Below are 24016 nucleotides of genomic sequence, written 5' to 3'. Positions count from 1 at the left end.
TCTTTACTTTTTTGGATTTGATTGGATGTACTCAAGTTAGAGTTATATGAATTGTCGTTAAGAAAAAAGAAAAAAGAAAAAAAAGAAAAGAAAAAAAAAAAAAAAAAAAAAAAAAAAAAAAAAAAAAAGAAGAAGAAGAAGAAGAAGAAGAAGAAGAAGAAGAAGAAAAGAAAAGAAAGAAAGAAGAGGAGGAGAAAAGGGGCAGAACCTTCTAACTTCCCCGGAGCCGGCCAACATGGCCCAATGAAGCATCGATGGTGAGAGGGAGAACACAAGGTGGAGGCACTGGATTTCAACCAGCGATGCCAATCTCTGGAAAAAACCGGCAACAGTCTGTCCGTGAAAACGAGGAAACAAAGTTTTAAATGGAGGAACAAAAGGTTTTGGATGACGGTGCTCAGCCAAGCTGGCATGCTGGCCACCGAAGAGGGAGGAGAGAGCTCGGTGGTTGATCGGACGGAGGGAAATCAAGGCATTTATAGTAGATTTTAGGAGGAGAAGGTTAGCTCAACTTACCGACGAATCCGATCAACAGTTTGCCGGTTGCAACGGCCCCAACGACCGCCAACCGTTGGTACCAGTCCCCTGGGGAACTCCCAGCAGCCGTGCCTCCCTAACAATGGCCATTTGCGCGGAGGATCACAATCTTCTACTTCGACCCTTTTTTTTTCCCCTTCTTGATGGGAGCTTGGGCTAGGCCAAGCTCGAGTTAGGCCGGTCAAGCTTTCCAGGCCTTGACCGGGCCATCACAATATGCAAGTCCAGCACAAATCAAAATGCAATGTGATGACCAGCCAACTTTAAAAGTGTTGGACCAACCAACGGATTTGGGACATCAGACCGAAAAACTGAAAACCCACCAGAAAGTAATCACAATTCTGAAGCCTCTGTGGCGTTGAGCATGCAGGGAAAAACACATAATCAATCTCTTGAATACTCATATGAAAAACACAAAAGCAGATGATATAAGAAATGCAATCAATTAGCAACCACCAAATGACAAAAGTTGACAGAAGACCAATCCAAATTACTTCTAGAATTGATTTGTTCACATTCCAAACAAAGATGAAGAAATAACCACAACAAAATGATGCAAGACAGGTTCACACTACTACAATTTACAGCATACAATCCCTTAAACTCTCTTGTTTTTTTCTCCCTTTTTTTTGTTCCTTTTCCTTCCCCCCATTCTCTATACAAGATTCAACCACAAACCAAGTCCCTAGGATTCTGCACAATAACAAAGGAAAAAGGGGCAAGGGGTAGAGATCATTTACAGCTCATCAATACTGAATTTATAACATGCATAATTAGTCGGACGTTGGTAGCTTCAGATGCCGTGGTTGTGGGAAGTGATCTTTGGTGGGCCAGTATGTTATAGACCTGCTCAAATATCGGTCGTACATGCACTGTGATCATAGGGTCTGTTGGATTGATTGCTACAGCTACATCTGTCATCCATCCCACTTTGCGGGATGTCTCATTGCTGACATCACACGCTAACTGCTGCAGAAGAGCTAGCAGTACTCCTTGATTCAGAGGAAGCGGAACGGTGGAACAAATTGCATGCAAATCAACCTGAAAACCACACTACTATGAGCAAAAAGAAAAGAACAATGGGACAGCTAAGACTTGTAAGTAATCAGAAACATTAAGATGAATAAAGCTGAAGGTGAAAGCATTTCTTGCACCAATATTTGCTGGCTCAAACATTAATCCATCTATTAGTCGATATTTGTGATGTTCCTTGATGTAAAGGCAGGACTGCACGCTATACCTGAGCGCATAACCAAGACACAATGGAAACGTCACTTCTTTGAAGAGCCATAGTGAATGCTTCCTCGTATTTCCGTTCAGATATTAGTCTTGTTAGTTCCTTTGTTGGATCCAGAGGTGCCTCCACCTGCTGTACAAATAAGGCCCACTAAGAATAAGCTTAGCATACTCATTGAATAAGCCAACATTCAGAGAAAGCAATGACCACGATTGCAAAAATCAATTGAAGGATCAAAAGGGAGAAGGCTAATACAAAAACGTAAAAGAAAAGCAGGACCAACAAAAATGGAAATTGATGGGTGTTACCATCTCAGGAAGACCAGGCATTGGGCTATTGTTTTGCTGCATACAAATGGGATTCAATGCATTCGTGTTTCCTGCTGCAAGGAGAGCTAAAAGCTTCCGCTGGCCATCTATCAATTCAGTGGTAAGGTTTTGAGTGATTGTTGATGCAGAATTGATTGCATCCTGCAGGACCAAAAAACAAAATAAGTTATCACTAAAAATATAAATTGTATGACAGGTAAATTCAATATATCAATACCAGATGCGACCTCCTCATGATCACTAATTCGGAACTGACAGCACTTACCCTCAAAGTGTGAGCAAGTGGAGTATGTGATGCCTCAAGTTGCTGCTGTGCTGCAGCAGTATGTTCAGTCATTCCTTTCCTGAATGCAGCATCTACTTGTTCAAACATTGCTTTGCAAGACTGCTCAAATGCAGGAGCCACTGAGGATTCTAGAGAAGATTTTAATGAATCCTGCATGTACACACAAGTGAATTAATTGTTTAGACCCAAACTAGCCCTGTAATTTCTAAGCAGAAAACGGTGGCAATCAAAAAGAAATCAGTAGCTAACGGCTGTGGGAAAAAAACCAGCAAAGTCAAATTCATTTTTTGCTCAAACATCACAAGGCAGAAAACAGATGCCCTTCTAGATTTACAGTACTAAAACTGCACTTACATAACCATAACCATGACCGCCGAACCGGTACCTAGAGACCTATACCGGTCAACGGCCGGTATGGTTCAGTACCAAACCGGAACCGGTATGTATAGGGCATGCCAGTTCCGAACCAGCACATCCAATTTTTTTTAACTTTTCAAGAATATTTAATCGGTAATCACTCTTTTTGATTTTTTTTTTTTGGTATTTTATTGATATTTTTTGATGTTTGTTTGATGTTTCTATGATCCCGTTTAACCTAAATGATGTATTTTATTGTTTTTAAATGATACAAAACATAAAATGATTAGTGAGATGTTGCATGCTATAAGAAACAAGATAAAATAACCTCAAATCAAGTAGTGACATAAAAATTATAAAATAATACAAAACATAAAATGATTAGTGAGATGTTGCATGCTATAAGAAACAAGATAAAATAACCTCAAATCAAGTAGTTACATCACTATTTTTTGATGTTTGTTTGATGTTTCTATGATCCCGTTTAACCTAAATGATGTATTTTATTGTTTTTAAATGATACAAAACATAAAATGATTAGTGAGATGTTGCATGCTATAAGAAACAAGATAAAATAACCTCAAATCAAGTAGTGACATAAAAATTATAAAATAATACAATCACTTACATATATTTAAAGTACAATATACATACCGATATCTAAAATCGGATCGGAGTGGCGATGGCTCTCATAGATATTCAGATCATCAGCATAGTCAGAAGGCACATCAACCCATCTCTCTAATCAAGGGGCGTTGTAGTTTTGTACATTCATCCCATAAACAATGTGCGTCAGGTTATAAGCACTTTGGGATCTCTCGTTGAAGCTTTGGCTCTAAGAGGTGTCCTCTGGCTGATAATACGGTTGTAGAGGGGCCTATTCGAATATGTCGGCAGCAAAATCCGACTCATAAAATGCTCCGAGCTGCGTACGATAGTAGCTATCGAAAGATGCCTCAAATACAGCATATCCATATACGTATCTGTATGGATCATAGGCTGCTTGAACCTAATACGTCTATTGATCCTACTCCACTGCAAGATCATTTGCAGCTGCATCGTGTCCTCCTAAATGACCTCGAAGAACTTGTTTTCTATATGCAATTGTGTCACGCGGGCTCTACACTGTGGTCCATATCCTGTGTAACATACATACACTAAGACTGACGAATCGAATACCGTCCTGCGGCTCTCATAAATAGTGGTCTCCTTTCCACTCCCTCCCTGGATGACTTCTTTTTACTACCAAAAGCCTCCAGTATAAATTCAATTCGGCCACCGCCTCTGCTGACAACCTCCCTGACTGAGATCCTTCTGAACTCTGGATATGCCCGACTCGTACGAGGCCCAAATTGAGCCCTATGCCTGGCCATCTCATCCTGCTGCCACTGATCATCCAGGTTCACCTACATGGCAGTCTGGATCTGTACTTCGTCATCTAGAGTGGACGTCTCTTAACTTTCTGGAGTAACAGAAAGGTGGCACTACCGCTCGGCGGTCCACCTCCGCCTTCTTGGCAACTCTCTTCGCTGCTCTGAAATCAGTGAAGTTCTTTTTCATCAGCTGGCGAACCTCCTGTGGACATTTATGGTACAGATACGTTGGGATAACCAGTTGCTAAGTGCTGCTTCAATTTGGTTACCCCTCTGTTGAACTCTGTGTTGCACCAGTTACACTGCCAATGGTGCCAGCCCAAGAGCATCTGCCCATGATTTCAGCGAATATCACGATTTGGATCCTTTTTTCTTGATGGCTTCATTCTTGCAGGTTTATCACGTACAATAATATTTTTTATCTTAAAAATACATCTGATTTATCTAATACATAACCCTATTTTTTCATATTTTTTATTTATTTATATATTTTTAATAATTTTAAATTTTGAAAAATATTTATATATCTTAAATTCGGAAAAGGATGGTTTCTACCTCAGAAATTACTTCTGAATTATGTAATATGTACTACTAATTTTTCGTAATTTTTTGCATTAATTATATATTTTTCATAATTTTTAGTTTTTAAAAATATTTATATATTGTAAATTCAGAAAAATATGATTTCTAGCTCAAAAATTATTTCTGAATTATGTCATACATCCTACTAATATTTTGTATTTTTTGGCATTAATAATATTTTTTAATTATTTTTAAAATTTTAAAAAATTAAATATTAATATTTTAAAAATTTAATTTCAGCTCAGATCTACGTAGAACCTAATAATGGATGCTATATATATTTTTCTAGACCCTCAGACATGCATCAAAGGCTACTTATTTCTTTTTTTTTCAAATTAGGCCTAAGCTACTGTCTACATAATCGCATCAAAACTTGAATAAATGAATACCAAATTTTTATAGAGAGTAACTTGCATGCTCCTAAATACGTTTCTGATTTTACATTTTTTTTATTTTTATTTATTTTTAAAAAATCTATTCTTTTTTAATCCAAAAATATATTTTTAATTTTTAAAAATTATATATATCCAAAAATTAAAAATTTTTGTGCCGGCATGTACATCATCCATAGATCTATAATATATAAAAAAATCAAGCCTAAATCAAAAATTTTGGCATGATCTCTTTTTATTTTACAATTTTGAAGCTGTTTTTTCAAGCTCCCTCCAAAAAAAGAAGAAAAGACAGGAGAGAGGAAGCACACCTTATTTAGCCTTGGATCTTTCTTTTGATAGCCTAAATCGGTATTGTTTGTAGATTTTTTTGGAGAGAAGAAGCGGCAGAGCCGCTTTCAAATTCCGTTAGAAAGGCCTTCTTAGGCCTTCCCAACGCCACCTGATGCCACAGTGCCTGCCACTATGACAATAATGCCACAATAGCAATAATGCCTGAGTCAACCCGATTTCAACTGGGTTGACTTGGTGCGAACCGGCCTGTTTGCACCGAGTCGGCATCGAACAGGCCGATTTTGGCCGATAAAGGCGGTTCGCACCGAGTCGGCATCGAACAGGCCGATTCCGGCCGATAAAGGACCGATTTCGACCGGTTCAAAAAAGTTTCTGGCCAGTAAAGGACCGGAACCGAATTGAAATACCGAACCAACCTGGTTTCGCACCGAGTCGGCTCGGTACTGCCTAAACCAGGCGTTTTGGCCCAATTCAGCAGACCCGGATCATCAAGCCTTGTCACAAGACAACCATTGGAGATTAGCTCTATCAACCCCCTTTCCAATTATTTCAATTGGTGGCTAAGACCACTGTTGTTGCAAGCCTTTTCAGATCTTTTCTCACATCTTCAACCTGCACTACCTTAGGTCATTTGGTGATCTTCCTTAGTTACGTCAATAATTTCATCAATAATTTAAGAATCTCTCCTCAACAGTAACTTCTTAGATTTTCATTCTATGTGCCCATACGCTATGCTGCTTTGTCCTCGACCAGTGCAACTCCTACATCTCTAATTTACCAATCTTTCACTTTACCTTTTCTAGTTTTACCATGCATACTTATCTAACTATTCTCATTTCCATCATATCTTGGTTTTTCTTTGGACATTCATTATTCTCTACTATTTCTAGTCTCAGCACTGTTCTATAAATTTTTCACTTGGGTTGCACGGCATGTATTGGTCATTCTGTACTCTTCCTCAATTATGTCGATAATTTTCATCAATAATTTAAGTATCTCTTCTCCACAGTAACAAATTATATTTTCATACTATATGCCCATACAATCTTCAGAGCTGCTCTGCTGCTTTGTCCTCAACCATTGTAACTCCTATTTTACCAATCTTTCGCTTTATCTTTTCTAGTTTTACCAGAGTCATCTAACTAGCTCATTTCTGTCTCATCTTGGTTTTTCCAAGGACATTCTTTACTGTCTAGTATTTCTAGCCTCTGCTGTTCTATAAATTTTCGCTTAGTGACACTCAGATGTGTTGGTCCCAAAAAAACCCAGAAGCACCTCTCCACTTCATTCGGCTAGTTATCATATTGTGATGTCCCTCCATCAAAGAAACTAACAGATAAAAGTTTTTTATACAATAGGGATAAACCTATGGTTGGATCTATAAACAGGTGATCATGGCAGGCTACAAACTAGATAGCTGCAAAAGACCTCTCTCACCAAGCTTGCATACCTGAAGAGCTTGCTTCCCAGAAGTTTGGAATTGTGCTTGGATTTGCCTAGCCACTGTAGCTTCAAGTTTTGAATTGACAGACTTCTCCAACTGATTGACTGCTTTGTCTGCAACCCCTCTCTGAAAACAAGGGGATCAATAAGACACCAATGGGCGGATTGAATTCCAGCCAAAACAGTGAGCTAGTAATTGAATCAAACCTGAAATGAGTCAGTTATTGCTGAAGAAATTGTTTTTTCAATAATTGGTGTACTTGCACGAACTATGACTTGCCCGACTGCAGGGATTTCTCTCTTTAATGCCCTTTCCAACATGGCAGGCCAATCCTTGTTCATACAGTTTGTGATCAAACTTGTTATCTGCTGTGTTCGTTCTCTCTCTAGCTTCTCATGTTTGGCATTTTCCTCCTGGAAACGGGCCCACAAAGCATCAGAATTGGCCTTGACAGCTTTCTCTATGCTCCGTCCCAAGGCCATCTCCACTCTTTTGCCTTCTTTGGTGACAGGAACAGCCATTATCACACTCATCTGCTTTTGCATTTCCTTTTGCGTGGTCATAAGCTGCAATATTGGCCATTTCTGAAGTCAGATGACAGAATGAATGGACTAACAGAAGTATGCTAGTTATCTATTTATAGCAACAACAAACCACCATCAAATACTGTTCAGACATAACTAAATGGTCATTGTATCTTTGAATAGCCAAAACCACCAAAGCCAAGCTTTCTAAAATCCTAGCAGAATCCACTCCATTTCTTGCAATCTCGACCATGACTTGAAATAATACATTCAAGAATACACCCAAGGTTTTCCTGTTAAAATTATCTAAAAATTTAATTGATAACACTGCCAGCCTTTTCTGATCTAGCAGCCAAGATCCACTTTCAAAAGGTTGCAGTGTATGCTATATACATTTTTTAACATGGTACAAATGTGATTTAAAAGAGTCATACTACAATCATCTCTTATTATGAATCCCCTAGCACGGCCATGGCCAACTATAGGCAGTCCAGTTATGTTGATTTCATATAATCAATAGATGAGAAGGGGTATAAAAAAATAATATGTCATACAGGCTCAAATCAACTATTGAACTGCCCACAAGAGATTACGAAGAAAGACTAGCTTACCCCCTTTCATGTTCTTGCTTCCTACTATTTTCCTATGACCAGTTCTTCCATGCACTCAACCACTAATAGACATGAATAATATGGAGGGAGATATTGAGTTGAAGGATACATTTGGGGAACAAAAATAGATCCAGCATTGGAAATGGAGTTCTTGGTGACCATGATCTTGTGGAAACATTTCAAAGCACATGGAGGATAGAATTACATCACGATGATGTCGTGGCAAGATGTTACCAGATTTCAGAAATTATTTTGGGACATTCTCTGAAGAATTGCCAATTGGAGAAAATATTCTCTGATCACTCTCGCTAGACAGAATAGCTTTGCACCCTCCCCTCACCCCCACCCACAAAAGATGTACATATCTAAGCCTTACTCCTCTCAAAATTTTCTAATAACAAGATGTTCAAACTCACAGGTGATTGTCATTGATAAGACATCAGGCTGATTTTTGTATTGATTAAAGCACATCAAGGAAAGAGGTTCTACTGTTAATTAGTAATGGCTACGAAGATCTCAACAAGCGATTGGAATAAAAAATGTGATCCACAGAAATCTCTCATATATACAATATATATGATGTTTGAAGGAATGAAAACCAACAAATCGCTACCTCAGAAATCACTACCTGGCAAGGATAATGTGATACATTTCCTACTTACAGTAAGTATGCATCAAATCTATACCTACAACCTTGGAAGTGAACTGTGTAATGAAAAATTCTACCCTTAGAATTATTGGAAAGAAAGATTTTGACATGGTTGCTAGCAGAGTAAAAGCTAATTTTTGAAACAAAATGAAGCAAACCCACTATTAAGGAACAGATGACAAATTTCTTAGCTAAGGAAACAAAGTTCCTTAGCACGAATTGTATTTTGAGCAAACTTTTGAAATGGGAAATCTCCTATACATTGAGAACATTACATCACTACAACCATCAGTGCAAACGACAAACCTGAATCTTTGATGGAATCTTCTCAGACAATTCAGGTAAGAAAATGGTGCTAAGAAATGATAATGACATGGTTATGAATACATACCTACTAAGAAGTTTATATGACCAATGCTTGTTGTATGTAAGGATACTTCATGCCAAACACAAGTATCCCCAGAGTGACTAAATAGCAGATGCCAGCACAAAGAACGAAATTTATTGGGTAACGAGAAAAGGAAAACATGGAGATCAGAATAGTTTTCTGATCTCCATGAAAAGACTAATGAACTTCTTGAAGGTTGTCCCAAACCTTATACACAATTATATTTGATAGTCTAGATAAATATACAATAGGCAGGAAACATCTCTTAAAATTTATGATACTAATAGAAACTAGACACATGCAATGCACATTCAAAAAGAAATAAATATAAACTTTTAATTCATATTATACAGTAAAGAGAATAATGGGATCTCTCTTGTGTCTTTTTCTCCCCTTCGTAATATCGCTCTTCAGAAAGGGGATTAGAATCAATCTAGGTCTGGATCCGCGAGGAATAGAGGACACCATAAACTTGCCTCCATAAACATAGGGGATATAATCTAATTATTTCTATTTCCGTCTTCAAGAGCCAGAATTTCCATGTTCTTTTTTAAATAGTCGGTACTTTTTTAAAAATAATAGCCTGTTATGTATTCTAGTATAAGCATAAGGACATTTTTGGTAGAAAAAATGACAACAGAATCAGAATAAATAATTCCAAAATTTGAAAAATTATAGTATAGATACCTAGGCAACTAGGATTGAACTTCTTTTATCTTTTGTATTCCCTTATTTTTTAAATTCGTTTAGTTATTTAAAGGACGTCCTAGTGTACAAGGCTCCTACCGAGGGTTGGGGGAGAGTTAGTGTACACAGCCTTACCCCCACATACAAAGAGACTATTTTCGTGTTTCAAATCTGTGACCCAGATCATAATAGAGCAACCTTATTAATGCACCAAGGACTACCCTAAATTTGTTTAGTTACTTAACTATACATATATACTATATATAAAAATGCCAATTATTTATGTCCAGCAGTGATCCTTGAATCTAACCAAAGAACCCTAATTTTGTAGAAAAACAACTAATACCACAAGTCCAATATTTCTAGAGTTTGGCTGCGAGTTTGCAGACATTTCATGATTCTTGTGATGGTGGCAATGGGTCCATCACACTGGGCCACGGATTGAATCTTGGTTGATCATACAGAGAAGGCTCTTCTTGACAAGAGACTAATAGTTTGACTAAATCAAACTCCAATTTAGAGCCATCCCAAGTCCAAACACTAAACTTCCTGTGATACCTCAAATCCTAACTCAACTTTAAGATCTCACGGCTCTTCCTTTCATACATCGCTCTTCTGAAAATTGCTACAGGGACCTAACTTTACTAATAAAATCAAAATTCTTATATAATATATATACATATATATACTTACACACACACACACACACACATATATATATGCATATATATATATATATATATATATATATATATATATATATATATATATATATATATATATATCATCTTGTTTCCCTGATCCAACAAGCTATATATGCTCTTGCCAGCGTGCAACTCTGTGAGGACCCTTATCCTTCTCATCCTCAGATCTCGCATGAATGGTAGAGCCAGCTCTTCTCTCAGACACCAACAAGTACATCTGTTGCAACATATCCCAACATATGCTACATGTATCCATTCTCATGACATCCTTGGTGTGCATGACACCCCTTAGTTACACGAGGTGCATGTGTCTTGCAACCCCCCCCCCAAACAAAAAACAAAAAAAAGGTGCAAGTAAAATATCTTAAAAATATTTATTTAATATGCGAAAAGAGTTGGGTGAGTTTATTTCCAGTTCAACCATCTTATTCAAAGACTAGTGGAAATTGTCAGCAAACCAGGTTGCTTTCAAAAAAAGAAAAACCTATTTTAGCATATGAAGACGTGGAGAGAGATGACTGGATGACTTGGAAGTTTTTAGTTTAGTATTAGAATAGGTATGTGAGTCACGAAAATGGGCAATAGTGAAGTGCATCTAGAATTCCTCAACCTTCCACCCAGATATTTTTCTCTAGTGCATATGATGAATCCCAACTGTTATTCTTGAAATCTCCACCTGGTTCTGGGAGGCTCATGGTGATTGTGTTATTAATCGTTGGTCGTGATTGTCTTATTACAAAAAATTGAGCTAACTATCATGCAACATATCATACACTCCCAATTTTGGGAACTAAAAGATCGTCTAAGATAGTCCCATCAGTTCTTAGCAAAATTTACATGGAAAAATAAAATAAATTTGTTTTGAAGGCAAAGCAATTGTCGGTCACAAGGAGGAAGGTTATTCTAGTTATCATACAAAGGTTTGACCATTGGATGATTTTAGCATGTGCCGGTCTTAGATTTAGCTCAACCAATTGGCAAAACTAAACCCCATCTTAATCACTCCATGCCTACCTATCTCATTCATATCCCAACTATATCACCAAGACCATGTCACTTAGATCAACCATAATCATATAACTAATTGAGGATTTAATCAATTAATTGAATTGGATTTGAGAACATTTTGGGCTACGTCAATTTGAAATGAGTTCATCCAAATCATATATACACTGGACCATGTAGGCCTAAATAATTAATCCAACAAGCATATCAGACTCTTGGATTTAAAATCAAACATCATTGCTATTCCAAAACCCATAAGCTCTAAGAAACCTTAAATCTAAGATGAGATAGCCCTCTCCAATTCGCAATCAAATTTGACTCTTCTAGCTGGAAGTTGATGGTTCTCCAAGTTAATTGAGATCATACAATCTGCAAAACCATTCATATGACTTTTATATCAAATTTTCCTAGCCCATGTTATAGATATTTATTTTTAGTCGATGCGATAAAATCATTCCAATAAATTCTTGTTCTATTAATTACTAACTAAACGAGCATTTGCACACGCATGTTGCTAGTATCACAAAAGGCACAAATAGCAAACAAATGAATGATAGAGTGAGTATCAATTATGAAAGTGCCACCTAATTCATATCAGAATTTTAAAAATGGAGAAAATCTAGCAAAAAACATCTTATGAATACATACTTCCCCCCTTAGCACATTGTATAAAATGCATAAATACTGCAATTCTCAACAGACAATGCAGAACCATTTTCTCTGTTCAAAAATGGCTAGCACAAAATCTACATTGAATTTAAAAAGGCTAAAAAACATAACATTTTCTGAAAATGCTTGAAACAAAATTTGAACAGTGAGCATGATGACTGGCAATTAATCAACTGAGGTTTGACAAAACCATATCCAATTTTTCAAAACAAAGTATTGCAAGGCACAAACAATGATCTAGACATGCCAATAAGTGATTGATTTATTAAATGACAGATGTTAACAAACCTGATAGCAGAAGTAATACACTTCAAGGAAAAAAAAGAAAAGAACTTCATGAGTCCACTATATATTCCATAGGAATGATGATTTTCTTAACCAAACTATGCATTTCTTTTTGGTAGTTGACCAAACAATACTTTTCATAATGCACAATGTAAATAGAGTTGTTCAGTATTCATAACCAAGTGCTAAGAAATTTCAGAAATAATCATGTATTCTACAACTTCAAATAGCTGGTCAAAATCACCTGGTTCAGCATATCCTGCATTGCCAGAACTTGAGGAAACACAGCATCAGCAGGAGTGCCTGTACTGCTCCCTGGTTCATATAAAGAATCAGTGGAGTTAAAAGGACTCAAGGAAGGAGATGATAATCCAGAAGCTTGAGACTGCTTTCCCTTTGATTTCTTCCCTTTGGCAGCAGGTGCTGCAGCTCCAACAGATTCTGCCACCTTTTCAGGCATATCTTTTGTGCTGTTTTGCATTTCTTCCTCGCCAGTACTTGGACGCTGTTCCAATGACTCGGCAACAGCTATGTCTTCAACAGGTTGAGATTCATCCACATTGCAAGTTTCAGTTACTGCCGAACATTCACTGGCCATCTCAATGTTTGGTTCTGAAATTTGGAAGGATTTCTCCTTGCTCTCTGCAGGAGCAACTTGAGCCTCTTTCTGAGAATCAAATTCCCCGTTCTGGCTTGATCTACTCTCGCCCGTAACTTTAACTTCCCCCTCTACATTCTCCAATTTATTATTAGCAAGCGCATCTGGAACCCTTACTTCCTCATCTTTTGGACCTTGATTGACATTGCTGCTGTCAGATGAAGATATAGCACCTGATAAGATTTCAGATGGAGTTACTAGGTGTGTTGTGTTGCCACCCAGCTTAAACATAAAACGAGGATTTGGCACCATAGAAATATCATTTTGACCAGCTTTAGAATCATCCTTTCCTAAGTTCTCATTCATGGAAGGAACATCAGGTGTACTTGTGATAACAGTGTCCACTTTCCTATCAACTGAAAAATCAACATTTGATGGGTCAACATCACGGTCACCGAGTGTTGGTACCTGCTCAAAACCTTTTGGAGGGCTTTTCAAGGCAGGTAGTCTTCCTGCAAGGTCTAAATTCAAGGGAACAGGAGAAGATACAACATTTGCAGCATCAGCATCTGAACTTGGAAGTGGAGGAGCACTGGGCTTCACATCAACATTCGATGAAGACAGTTCATGAATACTGTTAACCTCTGAAGCTATTGAGGTTACAGGATATGAAGTTACAGATGGATCCTCAATGCTGCTATCAGTTGGGCATTTGGGTGAAGCACTTCCTACAGGAAGATCACTAACCATAGGTCCACGGGATGGTTCTGAAACTGCTACTCCCTCCAAACTAGGTGTGTCAAAAACACGTGAGACACAAGGATCCCTCCCCAATGCAACATTATCACTCGGCGGAGGCAAACATTGCGATAAATCCAATGCATACTGCTGAATAGCCTGTGTCTGGACACAGTAAACTTGAACCACCTGTTCCCCATCAGGAAGGCAGTCATTCGTTCCAGTAAGACTCAAAATAGGCATTGCAACAGTAAAGTCTGCTATATAGTCCATGCATGTAGCTGCTGGATATGGACCATAGTCTACATGAATTGCATATATAGCATTCTTTTTAGCATTTGCAAGTATTATAAGGCTTGCTCGAGGCAAAACCACAACTTGGTTAAAAAATGCCTCCTCAAGCCGAGGTTCTGAAGAACTTCTCAAGTTCAAAGTCTGAGTGCATTGCCATGCTTCAGAATCACCCGGCAACAGCCAACCTTCATCACCAGCAGATGCCCATAGTTTCACTTCTCTATTCAGAGGACCCTGAGACAAATGACAACCAATTAGAGATGTGTCTGCTGTAATAAGAAACTGCAACTGCAATGAACTACTAATTGCATCAAAAGAAATAGCATAAAACATGATAATTCTACAGCAAATTGCTACAGTTTCTTTAAGCTAATAAATCTGAAATAGTAACAGAAAATCCAAAAACATGAATATCAAACAATATCTTGTTTATTTTGGAGGCATCTTAAATGAAGTCAAAGGACACATACCGCTGTGATGAGATTAATGTGATCAGGTCTTTGAGGCGATGTCAAGAATATGACTGAATTGACAGCTTGACCATCATGCGGCCTTAAAGTTGTAAGGGGAACTGCTTTACGATCTTCCCAGATCTTAACCTGAAGTATTGGGGGAGATTAAAAAGGAAACCAATATATAGCAACAAAAAAATCTTTAAGTAAGACTTGATGAACATAAATGCCTCAAAAAATAGCAAAGCTATGTCCTACATATTTTCCCACTAAAACATTGAAGCAGTCAATGCTCAAAAGGTGATAGGAAGAGATCTCAACCATTGTGATAAGGCAAAATGTTATATCATACAAAACAGAACTGCATAGAAACTCCTCGAAGAAAAGAAAGGGTGTGGATGATGAAGCCCTGAAACACAATGGATCTTCTCACCCCTGTGGGGGTAAAAACAAGCTAAAATAGCTACCATTACTCCTGGCAGCGTAAATCAGGCACCACCATCTAAAAGTCGAGCTTTGGATTGTCCTAAATATAATAGCAAACATCCAACAAAATCAAATCAAGTTTCAGTACAAAAACTATCGAGAACAACAGATATCAATTCAATGATATCCTCCAACTAGGATTGACCTAACAAAGTCATCAATTATAATCAGTACATGACCAAAAGGTTGCTTTGCAGCCATAGCATAACTGTCCCAATGTACAAGAATGAAAATCCGGAACCAGCTGTGTATTTAGTCGTAGCTCTGTTGCTTCTTAGTCCAATGTCTTCATCTACATCCCAACAAATTTTCCAGCAGTTCACACAAGAATTCTTATCGGATAAATCCCAAGGGATCCTAAAGCCTTGTTTCCCCCTACTTGTGCTTTTCTATTATGCGTACTGCTGACCCTGTGTCAAAATCCAGTGGCCTTCCAGGGGTTGAAGGACCTACATTTTTGATATGTTCATATCATGATTAAACTATAAACAATTTAAAGGTGCATCAAAAAAGTTTGGTAGTATAATTTCTTAATAAAGGCCACATAAAGTTATCAATCATCAGGTAAAATTAAATAAAATCTACTTCCACCTAAAAGCTACACTTGCAGAGTACTACTCTTAAAATTCTAATGACCTAACTGATAACGAAGACCATTCAAAACACTTGCACCACTGCTCGTGTACAACTTAAAAGAAAAATCTTGGCATTTTAAAAGGAAAAAAAGGGAAATCCAGAAAAGAAAATTGACTTAAATATTACAATTTGAAAATCAGACATGGAGCACATTGTTTATAGCATGCATGAGACAAAATGGTGTATTTGATAATTGATATAACAAAAGATGCGGTTAATATAGACCTAGGAGTGAAACCATTTACATGCTGGAACCTCGTAGTCATGTCGGAATTTCCAGTGCTACCTAACCCTTCGTCTTAAATCCTTCTGTTCCTTCCTCTGTTTCTCTTTTGTTTCCTCTCCTTCACTTGGTACCTGATATCGGACTAGACTCTTTCGAATTTTTCAAGCTTTACTAGAACATGTTTCATTCTTCTCTTTCCTATTTTGACTTAATAGAAATAAAGGGGATACTAACAAGGCATATAATTAAATTCTTTCGGATGAATACAGAATATTAACTGAAGGACAGTTCTCATGTGAAACATGAATATGTAATTGGTCAGTTGACCGACGCCAAAAGTGGAATTTGGTAACTCAACTCAAAACTAGCCAAATTTCAAAACATGACTTTAGGCTTGTGATGGGAACCAACAGCAAATGCTGATTAGTACAAGGGACAGCTACATAATGGTTGAGCAACAATATCATGTAGCAACAATAGTAACATAGGTAATCTGCAACACTATTAAGTTTGAGCTGCTAAGGCATACTATGCAATCATACATACATACATAGATACATACATACATCCATAGATACATATACATATACATTCATACATATACATATACATATATATATATATATTGTTATATATACACATATGCACATATATATACATACATGTATACATATACATATATAAATACATATATATATATATGTGTGTGTGTGTGTGTGTGTAGAGGATATACTGACTTAACTAGATTAACCAGGTCCGTAGAATTCTTCCAACAACCTTGATATAGTAGGGCATTTGCAGGCTAATAAAAGGTTTGTGCGACAAGTTGGACATAAGAAAATAAGATGTGTCATAACCATCATACTCTACCCCAATGTTATTTTTTTTTTGTTAAGATATACGAATCTTCTTTGCCAATCATTCACACTACTGCATCATCATTGCAAACTAACCAACATCCTCTCTGAGAAGTTTATTCGTGTTACCAAGTTGGTCTCCTCCTCATTTCTAGACCCCTTCAACATATATGAGTTCCTCCCACCACAACAATTCCTCAAAACATTGTACCGAACACCAAACCATCTCAATCATTTCTCCATTGATTTATCTTCAAGCAGTGGGAAATACTTCCTTTGTACTCCTCACCCTTTCTTCCTGACTTCACAAGATATTTGACACATCCCATCATTCATTTTTCTAGTATATCCATCTCATGTGTTTAGCCCATGCCCAATATGTAAAACATAAAATATTGCAAGCTTAGTTGTCCTTCTGATCCAAGTCTTAGAGGGTATAATTATACACTATACATCCAGCACCTCTATTCGACTGGCCTTTCATCTATAAGATATATCTTCATCATCTATCTCCACATTCATCTATATAGTGGATTCCTTGTAAAAAATAAGATCACACTGTAGTATCTCTTAGCCATCAATTTCAACCAAGGCCTCATTTTCATTTATATTTTCACTGATGTTGAATTCAATAATCTTTGTTTGAGTTCTATTGATTTAAAACTCTCATGATCCACAATTTCCCTCCATAAATTCCATTAGCATCCACTATAGCCTCCTATTACCAGCTAAAAAGATATCATCTGTAAACAACATAAACAATGGCAAATCTAGTTGAACATCAAAAACTAGGTTAACCTTTACAAGTTTAAAAAGATACGGACAAAAGGAATTGATCCCAAGTAAAGGAACAATGGATCAATATTTGCCTGTCTTGCTACCGTTGCTATTAAATGAAGAAAACCGCAATTGTATCATCATAAGCACATGCAAATATTTGCATAAATGAAACTTCAAGCATTCGCAATCAATATGCATCTCATTCATCTTGCCATTAAAAGCCAAAGAAAAAAATCATGCACCAAAACATGGATTTAAGAGCCAGGTCAGCAGTGCATGATGAGATATATACTCTAACAACAACTTGCCAGCATACGACAGCAGAATTGTGCCGGTTGCCTGCCAGTACTTGACATGCTAAAATGCCAAAGTATGTCAAGCACTAGAATGGTTCCACATGGCATGGCACAGACACCATGCATACATGCCGGTGCTAGATTGGCACACCACCAGCATGTGATACTCCAATCCTTACATTAAGTAGGGCAACAACAATAATGTGCCAGCACATGATAAGGAAAAAGTCATATAACAAGATCAGTTGTTCTCTATTATATTTATACCTTCGCATCCAATTAACAGTAGAGTAACAGGACAGACTGACAATTGTGGGGATACAACTGTTCGAAAGCAGATAATTCTACAATACATGAGACATGACAATTCTGGTCATATAAACATTGTAAGGAGCATAGCAGTAATTTACTGAGATGTAATGTCCAAGCCATCTAAATTTTAACAGCAATGTGCAAAAATCTCAGATAAAAGTTTGTGAAATCATACATCCACATAAACCAACAGAATCTGAGCTACATCAAACAATTATTGAATTGTTCATATGTGATATCCAAAGCATCTAAAGTTTAACATCAATATGAAAAGAATTTCAGATGAAGTTTGCAAAATCATACAATTGCATTATCCATCGGAATTTGCATTGCTCAAATATTAGTATAATAGCTAATACTAATAGATACTCAGCATGATCGTACCAAAACACCATGTGGTTTCAAAATGTTGTTTAAGCACCAACATGAAAAGGCTGAAAATCTTAGCTAGACAGAATATAGCAGGCAACCAAATACGTAGCCATAATAATATAGCTATGGATAGCTTTGGCGCATGTAAGATAAACATATAAAAAAAAGGATGAAAAAAGCAACTTTTCATGCCAGCCAAAAAAACAATGGCATGACCCAAGGTTCGCCATCTCGGTACCGGACTCCGTACCGGTGCCACACTAGCACAGTATCAATACGATACAGTATGAAATTTTTTTGACGAACCGAGTGTCAGTACGCTACCCATACCGGATATTTTTTTGACGAACCAAGCGTCAGTACGCCACCTGTAGCAGCTACCGATATCTAACCGGTACGATATGATATGCTCCGTACCGCCCGATTTAGGCCGGTACAGCATACGTTGGCATAACCATTTGGAGAGTAAAGTAGATCATCTAAAGTTGGCAAAAATTTTGAGAATCCACATCAAGGAACATGCATTTTTTCCAGGTAATTATGCACTGCCAAGCTTTACAAAAAACCAGAGGAAAGTAACAGCAGCAAGTTCTTCTATATATCACAATCATGATTCTTTCTATTCCCCTTATGTTAGAAAATCAACCTTACAATTATCAAGAAGATTTTCAGGCATAAGTACAAACCGTGCCATCTTTTGATGCTGAAGCTAAACGAGTTGTCATCCATTGAGATATTGACAAATCTGTCACTTCCCCATCATGTCTGCCCACAAAATGCACTCCATCAATCAGCTTCTCAATTGGGCATCTAAGAGGTTCCTCTGCAGAAAATTCTTTTCCTCTTCCCACTTTTGTTATGTCAATTTTTAGCACACGATTTCCATTTCCGACAAATAAAATTTCCTGCAGAACAGTTATTGAAGACCAGAAGTATGAGATTCACATATAACACTGCAGAAATATCATCTACGCAGAATAATACATAGCAGATGCATCTTTCCAAGCTAGATAGACCATGAAAAATATAGTGATTGAGTACATTTATCCAAATAAAGCTGTTTAAAAAAGTATCCATGAGATGGCGCTACTATAAATGATGGTTTTACTTGTTTGTGAGAGTGCCAACAAATTCGTGGATGATATGATTCTCCATCTCCTACAATCTGAATGGCAATTATGATTTTTCCTGTTATTTGTGGCTTATTGTCCTCATCAGGTCCTTCATCAATCTTCCATACAAAAACCCTCCCATCTACACTCGCACTGCAAAACATAGAATAAGCAAACTGCCAATAAATTGTGGATGAAAGATAACGGAAGAAACTGATAGAACACAAGTGGAAGAATACCTGGCAAGAAAGTGGACATCTTCAGCAAAGAAAGCCATGTCCGTAACCCTCTGGAGAAAATGCAAATCCAGTGAGTTCAAAAATGCCAATCATAAAGACCTTCACATAAGCAGCTCTGCAGATTGTCCCTCTAACTAGAGTGTAAGAGGGAAGAAAGCATATAAAATGCCATAAGTAATACCTAATGACTTGACAACATCTTATGCATGAATTCAGTTTTCACTCCACATAAATGAGGTAGTATAGGCAGCATTAACTTCTTCCATTAAGAGGGAAAAAAAGGAAGTTGCAAAATAAGCAATCACTTAAGAATAAGTTAACACATGTCAGCAGACTTGGAATATCCATCCATGCAAACAATATTATAATAATATATAAGAGTTAATAGCAGCTGATGAGTAAAAAAAAAAAGTTTACACACAAAGGCGGTGTTACACATGGAGATTGTATTGCTCTTTTGATGCAAATTAAGCAGGAAAATAAAGATTAAGTATAATTATGAAAACTGCTATGGATCATTATTGGGAAAAATCCTAGGATGCATAAATATGAAAAATTTTACACATATCACCATATGGAATTCAAGCTGCCATACACTCAAAAGTTGGGTGCCAAAAATATACATTATCAGACAAGAAGATCTGATTCCCACACCTAAGAAACAGTGCAGCTCTTCTTCCAATTGTCTGGTGATACAAATTCATCAAATAAAAAAGAAAAAACACACACATGCACACACATGATTATAACTATTGCATGAACTAAACACAGTTGACAAAGGAATAGGTTTGTATGTCTATCATTCTCCACAAAAAAAAAAAAACTCAACACCCTGCTATGGTTCTGTCATCTCCAAAAATACTCTCCATGCCTATCATGGTCTCTTTCTCTCTCTCTGTGTGTGTGTGTGTCTGTTTTTTCCTTGATAACAAAGTTGAATCACCCGCCCACTATATAGAGTGCTTTAGAAGCTGCCCAAATAGTTCAAAGTATATCAGCCAACACATATCAGCAGGATACTAACTTTCCCATATCAGTCGATGCGTATCAGCAGGATAATGATCATAATAACTATGAATAGCTAAATCATAGCGATATCAACAAGCGTAAACATAGCCATTAGGCCCTATCCCAACTATTTGGGCTCAATTTTATTATTTTTCATTCGCCAAGCATTTCTACATCTGCAAATGCCCAGGCTGTTCACATAGCATCCTCGAGAGGTGGAAATTGCAAAGCTCGACCAACGTTCTCCCAGCTTCAAATCATTCACAGCAAAATCACAATATCGTATGATCATTCTCTCAACTACCCAACTTATATGATCCCTATTGCCATATAATGCAATAGAACACCCTAGATTACACCAAGCAGGACATGCTTCCAAATACATGAACAGCTCCAGCAAATCCACATAGATCTATTAGAAATTTTTTCCTCTCCGAGTTTCAATCATTACAGTTAAGATATCGTCTTTCAGTTATTCAACTAGTATTTTGCATTAATTACACAATTATGACAACTTCCAACTTGACTCACTTTATATACAAGACAGATGACCTGAACAGACTTCAAGTAAAACATGGTAAGCAGCTCCAAATTTTGTTCTCTTCAGCAGTCATAGATATGATTATTGCTTTCTCACAAAAACTTACAGTTATTTCTTTCTCACAAAAACAAGGATGGTATCAAGCACAACAACATATAAGCACTCACAAATCAACAAGCACCATGACCAAACCAAATTAAAGAGTGAATAGACTTTTCACAATATCTGAACAGCTACAAAACAACAAACCTCGAAAGCCAGTTAAAACTGCCTCGGTACCATATTTCACCCTCCCTGCCAAAATTTTAGTTTGGCCTTACTTTCAAATACCCAAATCATATCGATTACACTACCATCTAAATCCGGTAATAACAGGGACCGTACACACTTGGAGATCAAATCAACCTATGAATCATCCACCGAGAAGGAAGATAGCAGAAGTTCAGAAATTTCTCTGAGATCAAACCTGAGTGTGCCCCCGGAGAAGCGATCTTAGCGCTGTGTTGATGTTGAGCACGCGGATCGCGCCAAGCTTGAGCCCATAGCAGATGTACGTTCGGTTGACGGCGATCTGGCGACCCAAAACAAGCCCAGGATCCGACGTGTACTTGGTGATCGGAGTGACCTCGAGCTGGGGCGGCTGGGACTCCCCCGGCAGCCGCGAGTCGACATCGTACACCGCCCGGTCCCCGCCCCCCAGGTGCCTTCCTCTCGGCATCTTGCTGCTCGGCAGCCTCGCCGGTGCCGGCTGGCCCACCACGGCCAGGGTCGCCGGCGGCGCGGAAGGGACGGCATGGAGGATCGGCGGGTTCACCGGGGGGGAGAATTCCGACGGCATGGAGGATGCAGGAGGCATCGAGGCCGCGGATTCGAGGTGGGAGGGGGCGGCGTTGCCCAGAAGCGCCATCAGGCGGGCGCCGGGGTTCGCGCCGGGGCTAGGGTTAGGGCTAGGATTAGGGCTTGAGTTAGGGCTGGGGAAGTGGGGAGGGGCAGCGGGGTAGGAGACAATGGGGCGGTGGAGAGGCTCGTGGGGGTAATGGAGGAAGGGATGGTGATGGAACGGCGGGGTGGTGGGGGGGTAGGAGAAGGCGCCGGGAGGCGGCGAGGGGTACGCCGACGGCGTGGAGGCGCCGGTGGGCGGCGAGGGGTACGCCGACGGCGGGGCAGCGCCGGTGGGCGGCGAGGGGTACGCCGACGGCGGGGCCGCGCCGTAGGAGGAGGGCGGGGGGATGGGAGAAGGGGAGCTAGGGTTAGCGTTAGGACTGGGGTTGGGGGGCTTGAAGAGCTTGTGGAGCTCGAAGGGGCCGGAGGGGTTGGGGTTTCCGGCAGGGGAGGCCATCGGCGGTGGCGACGATGGCTCCGATCGCGGCGGAGGCGGGCAGCGGAGAGTAGGGTTTAGCGGTGGCTCAGGCTATCGTGCGCCGGACCGGGGGGGCGCGTAGATTAAGAGATCTGGGAGGGGTGGGGGGGAGACTGAGGAGAATGAGAACAGCGAAGTGGAGAAGACGAGAGTACGAAGGGAAAATAATAATTTCGGATTTTGGCATAAAAATATTTATTATTTGCCGGTGAGGACTGAGGGGGTAAACGTAAAATAATTAATAGTTGTTCCAATGCATTTAGATTTTAGCCGCGGAGTGCAAGAGAGAGAGAGAGAGGGTCTGTCTTTTTGCGTCGAGTTCTGTTTCTTAAATTGATTCTGAGGAACTTTGGAATGAGATCTGGTGTTCTGTCAAGTAAGGTTCTGGGATTCATTTTATATTATTCTTTTCTGCAACTTGGATTAGTTTGTGGCGTTCAAGTGAGTTTAGGTGTTTTGATGACCAATTTCTTGGTTTATTTAAAGGGTTTACACTTTACAGTATGTTGTTTTTTGTTTATGTGTTGAATTTTGAATAGATACATCCTTTATTTGTATGGAATGATGTGAATTAGTTAATCAATGTTAATGCTTTTGGATTTGGGATGAAAGAGACTTGAAAGAATTGGTCTAGATGAGAGGCAAGGATGACCTCATCTCAGAGTTCACACCGTGGGTAATTGAAGTTTCATACAATTATTTAATACAGTCTGCGATAACCATGTTTTTAGAGTCCAAACACCCAGCAAATTAGTGGTTTTTTGGGGAAGCAAAAAAAACAGTGGACGACACCACTAAACAGGCTTCTCGTAGGGGAGATATACTTTCATATGGTCCTTCCATTTGTTTATTCTGAAAAAAAAAATCCATTTGTTCATCTCCAAAAAAAAATCCATTTGTTTATTCTTCTTTGAGGAATGTATTTCTTTTCTAGTGTTTAAAATTTAAAATAAATAAAAATTTATATGGATATTTTTATAAAAATATTCTACAAAAAATGAGCCTTCGGCCATCTAACACACATCTTTTGAGAGCCTATCCAAGTTTTAGCCTAAATTCCAGCTTGTAGGCCGGTTGGTGTGCATGAAGAAAGCCTTGCAGGTCTCCTCTTATCTTTATGCTCTAGACTTCATGCTACTCTGCCCATGTAGTTGATCATTATCTTTTGCATGCATCTAGCATTCGGTCGTATGGCTTAATACAAAGCCAATTGTTATATTTGACTATAAAGTGTAAAAAATCACCTCATGTGTAATTGTTGCAGATGAAACAAAGGAGAAGTCCAGTGTGCTACTTACTACCCCAGTCACAGTGAAAATACTATATGAAGTTTGATGATGTCACTCCACAAATAAA

The 24016-nt window shown here is 38.4% G+C and overlaps 1 protein-coding gene across 2 annotated transcripts; it reads right to left on the bottom strand.

Annotated features, from left to right (window-relative positions):
* Positions 1–997: 997 nt before the first annotated feature.
* On the bottom strand, positions 998–22814 carry LOC120111829 (enhancer of mRNA-decapping protein 4-like). Of its 2 annotated transcripts, none has more exons than XM_039129737.1 (12): positions 21767–22814; positions 19752–19801; positions 19509–19665; positions 19087–19305; positions 14454–14582; positions 12598–14217; positions 7038–7397; positions 6838–6957; positions 2369–2539; positions 2083–2244; positions 1778–1903; positions 998–1578 (listed from the first exon to the last, which is right to left on the bottom strand). In XM_039129737.1, the coding sequence occupies exons 1-12, from the start codon at positions 22637–22639 to the stop codon at positions 1270–1272; spliced, it is 4296 nt and encodes a 1431-aa protein (XP_038985665.1). In that variant the 5' UTR covers positions 22640–22814; the 3' UTR covers positions 998–1269. The 2 variants fall into 2 exon arrangements, with proteins under 2 accessions (XP_038985665.1, XP_038985664.1); XM_039129736.1 differs by having other exon boundaries at positions 1778–1906; positions 21767–22813.
* Between the last annotated feature and the right edge of the window lie 1202 nt (positions 22815–24016).

The sequence above is a fragment of the Phoenix dactylifera genome, chromosome 9 (assembly GCF_009389715.1).
Source record: "Phoenix dactylifera cultivar Barhee BC4 chromosome 9, palm_55x_up_171113_PBpolish2nd_filt_p, whole genome shotgun sequence".
NCBI classification, from domain to species: domain Eukaryota; kingdom Viridiplantae; phylum Streptophyta; class Magnoliopsida; order Arecales; family Arecaceae; genus Phoenix; species Phoenix dactylifera.
Note: the sequence above shows the minus strand (reverse complement) of the source record. Positions and strands in the feature narration are given on the sequence as shown.

What these genes read in the sequence shown, in the direction of transcription:
- LOC120111829 (XM_039129736.1), bottom strand. Translation starts at nt 22,639, where the DNA reads ATGGCCTCCCCTGCCGGAAACCCCAACCCCTCCGGCCCCTTCGAGCTC. An exon ending in CTGGGAAGCAAGCTCTTCAG is followed by an intron (nt 2,540 to 6,837) that starts GTATGCAAGCTT and finishes GTGTACATGCAG; the next exon opens with GATTCATTAAAATCTTCTCT. An exon ending in TGTCTTGGTTATGCGCTCAG is followed by an intron (nt 1,579 to 1,777) that starts GTATAGCGTGCA and finishes TGTGGTTTTCAG; the next exon opens with GTTGATTTGCATGCAATTTG.